General features: G+C 40.3%; 1 protein-coding gene across 1 annotated transcript; it reads right to left on the bottom strand.

Annotated features, from left to right (window-relative positions):
* Window positions 1-5: 5 nt before the first annotated feature.
* LOC104808469 (branched-chain-amino-acid aminotransferase 3, chloroplastic) lies at window positions 6-2,384 on the bottom strand (the record flags this gene model as incomplete). Its single annotated transcript, XM_010534147.2, has 7 exons — window positions 2,180-2,384; window positions 1,200-1,376; window positions 978-1,109; window positions 751-849; window positions 550-666; window positions 179-274; window positions 6-26 (listed from the first exon to the last, which is right to left on the bottom strand). Coding segments are annotated over exons 1-7 (813 nt in total), but the record flags the coding sequence as incomplete, so codon positions are not given.
* Between the last annotated feature and the right edge of the window lie 24 nt (window positions 2,385-2,408).

The following is a 2,408-nucleotide window of genomic DNA, read 5'->3' as shown; positions in this document are numbered from 1 at the left end:
TCCACTGTCACTCCCCGTTCCTCAACCTGCAATAACAACTTTGATCTTTTACATACTATACTTATGCCACCAACAAGCCCGGTCCTTGTATTTAAGTTTTGGCCCTTGATGGTGTTAACAGTACTTTGATCTTGTCCGGACACAAAAAAAAATTCAGAGTTGGGAGAAGAGAATTCACCTGAAACCCTTGGCTTCGAGCCACATCGATTATACTTTTCCGGGTGATTCCAGGCAGGATGGTTCCTTTTATTTCAGGAGTGCATATCACATTATCCTGGTAAAACAAGAACCAAACGAGTTAGGTCAGCACAAATATCCAAACACGAGATGATGTTATTCTTGTCCTTAAAAATAAGAATTTGTCCCCAATACTTGTTGGGAACAAGCAATGCAAAGAGTAAAAGAAAAACATCTAGATTCAAAGGCGTTATTCTTGTCCTTAAAAATAAGAATTTGTCCCCAATACTTGTTGGGAACAAGTAATGCAAAGCGTAAAAGAAAAACATCTAGATTCGAAGGCGCTATCAGATACCAGCAGATGAGATTTACCTTCACGACGAAAATATTGCAAGAGGAAACCTCCTCAAGATATCTTTTGTGAACACAATCAAGATATAAAACATCGGAATATCCTTTGGCTTTCGCAATTGACTGTGCCTTCAGAACCTAGATTACAAATAACCGAGGCTACGTTTGAATTTGAAAACCGAAAACCGGAAAACCAAACAAGCAAGGAGCCTGCCTACTTACTGCAGCATAATTGCCTATCGTTTTGACACCCCCAGTACCACCTGGAGTGGCACGGTGAAATTCATGTTCCACAATCAAGTTGATTGGTGCCACCCCTTCCTGACATCACTAAGAAAATGTTCTTAATCACAACAGCTAAGCATTGAAAAATATATTAAATACCATCAAAGGATATGCCTCTGGATGTGTGAAGAGGAAATTTCGAAACTTTTTGGAGTCGGGCTAACCTTGAAATAGTTTCCCACTGGTGAAACATAAACAAGAAAAGTGTATTCAGGAGCTGGGGCAAGACCAAGAACAGCTCCACTTCCCATTAGCAATGGCCGGATGTATAAGGAACCTTTACCTGGAGGAGGAACCTGAAACAATAACACATCAAGAAAAAAGCATATCACTAAGATAATTCGATACTTTTACATAATCAAAAAAAGAATATGTATTGCCATTACCCATCGTTTGTTTGCTAGCACGGTCTTCTTCACAGCTTCCACAAACTGTTCGACATTTGGGGCAGGCATGCACATTCTCTCAGCCCCCATTCTCATGCGGATAGCATTCTCCTCAGGACGGAACAGGAGAATGCTCCCCTCCTGTGTTCTGTAGGCTTTTAGCCCTTCAAACAATCCCTAAAAACAGAGGAGGGCATTAGAAAACAAATTGAGATAAGACCCCTTAGAAGAAGAAAAAATCGTACCCAACAAGCTGGAGAGACAATGAAGCATCTTATCGTCACCGAGACACAGACACAGAAAGGGCAATCTAAATTCTAACTAAGTGAACTATCCCTCTAGGTTACAATCTTATCAAGTGAGAAGACTCCCAAATAAACATCAATTCAAAGTATCACTTCTTGAGAAAGTACCTGAATCATTTGATTACTTGTTCAAACTTTTAACCACTGAATAAATGAAGATAAACTGGATGGCGGATGCATATAAATGGCAGGGTATAATATAAATATTTGATCTTTGATTCATTCTCATATACTTCCAACCAGGCCCCAGATGGCCATGCAGGCCTCCATTTAAGGACCATCACAGAAAATTCTGCGGCTGATTTTCACAGCCATGATACATTGCCTCACATTTCCGCATCAAGAACCATTCAAAGTCTTGCAACCATTCAGAGAAGAAACTAATCGGCCTTATTAGAGCATTCCAATCAAATATCTAGAACTAAAGCCTCGTATAGAAACTAGTGAAAGAGTAACAACAACAACAAGAGTCATGGAGGAATCTCACTCATGTAACAAGAAAATCAGGAAAAATGAGCTCCTCTAAGAAAAAAAAAAACAGGAGTTGACAAGTTATAAAGCTCCTGCAACTGCAACTACCTCATATTTTCAACTACTCAACCCAAGAAATGCATTTCCATTCCATAGACTAAGATTGTCTCAAAAGGACAAGACCTGAGAAACAAAGAAACCTACCTGACCATAATTGAGAACACCGGCTGACGGGCTCAGCTCAATGTTCCCAAAACGCTGCAACTCGCCCTTAGAGAAATTCCCGTCGCGGCCACACTTCATGATATACATGTAATCGGTTGGTTGAATACCGAAACCTATGCTGTCCCAATCTATGTCGGCTACTTCAGACATCTCGGAGCTATTCAGACATTAGATCAAGACAAAGAAAAAGGTCAACCTCACCGAAAGG

This window comes from Tarenaya hassleriana, unplaced genomic scaffold, assembly GCF_000463585.1.
Source record: "Tarenaya hassleriana unplaced genomic scaffold, ASM46358v1 Cleome1473, whole genome shotgun sequence".
Taxonomy (NCBI): Eukaryota; Viridiplantae; Streptophyta; class Magnoliopsida; order Brassicales; family Cleomaceae; genus Tarenaya; species Tarenaya hassleriana.
The sequence above is the reverse complement of the archived record's forward strand: the minus strand, read 5'-3'. Positions and strand labels throughout refer to the sequence as shown.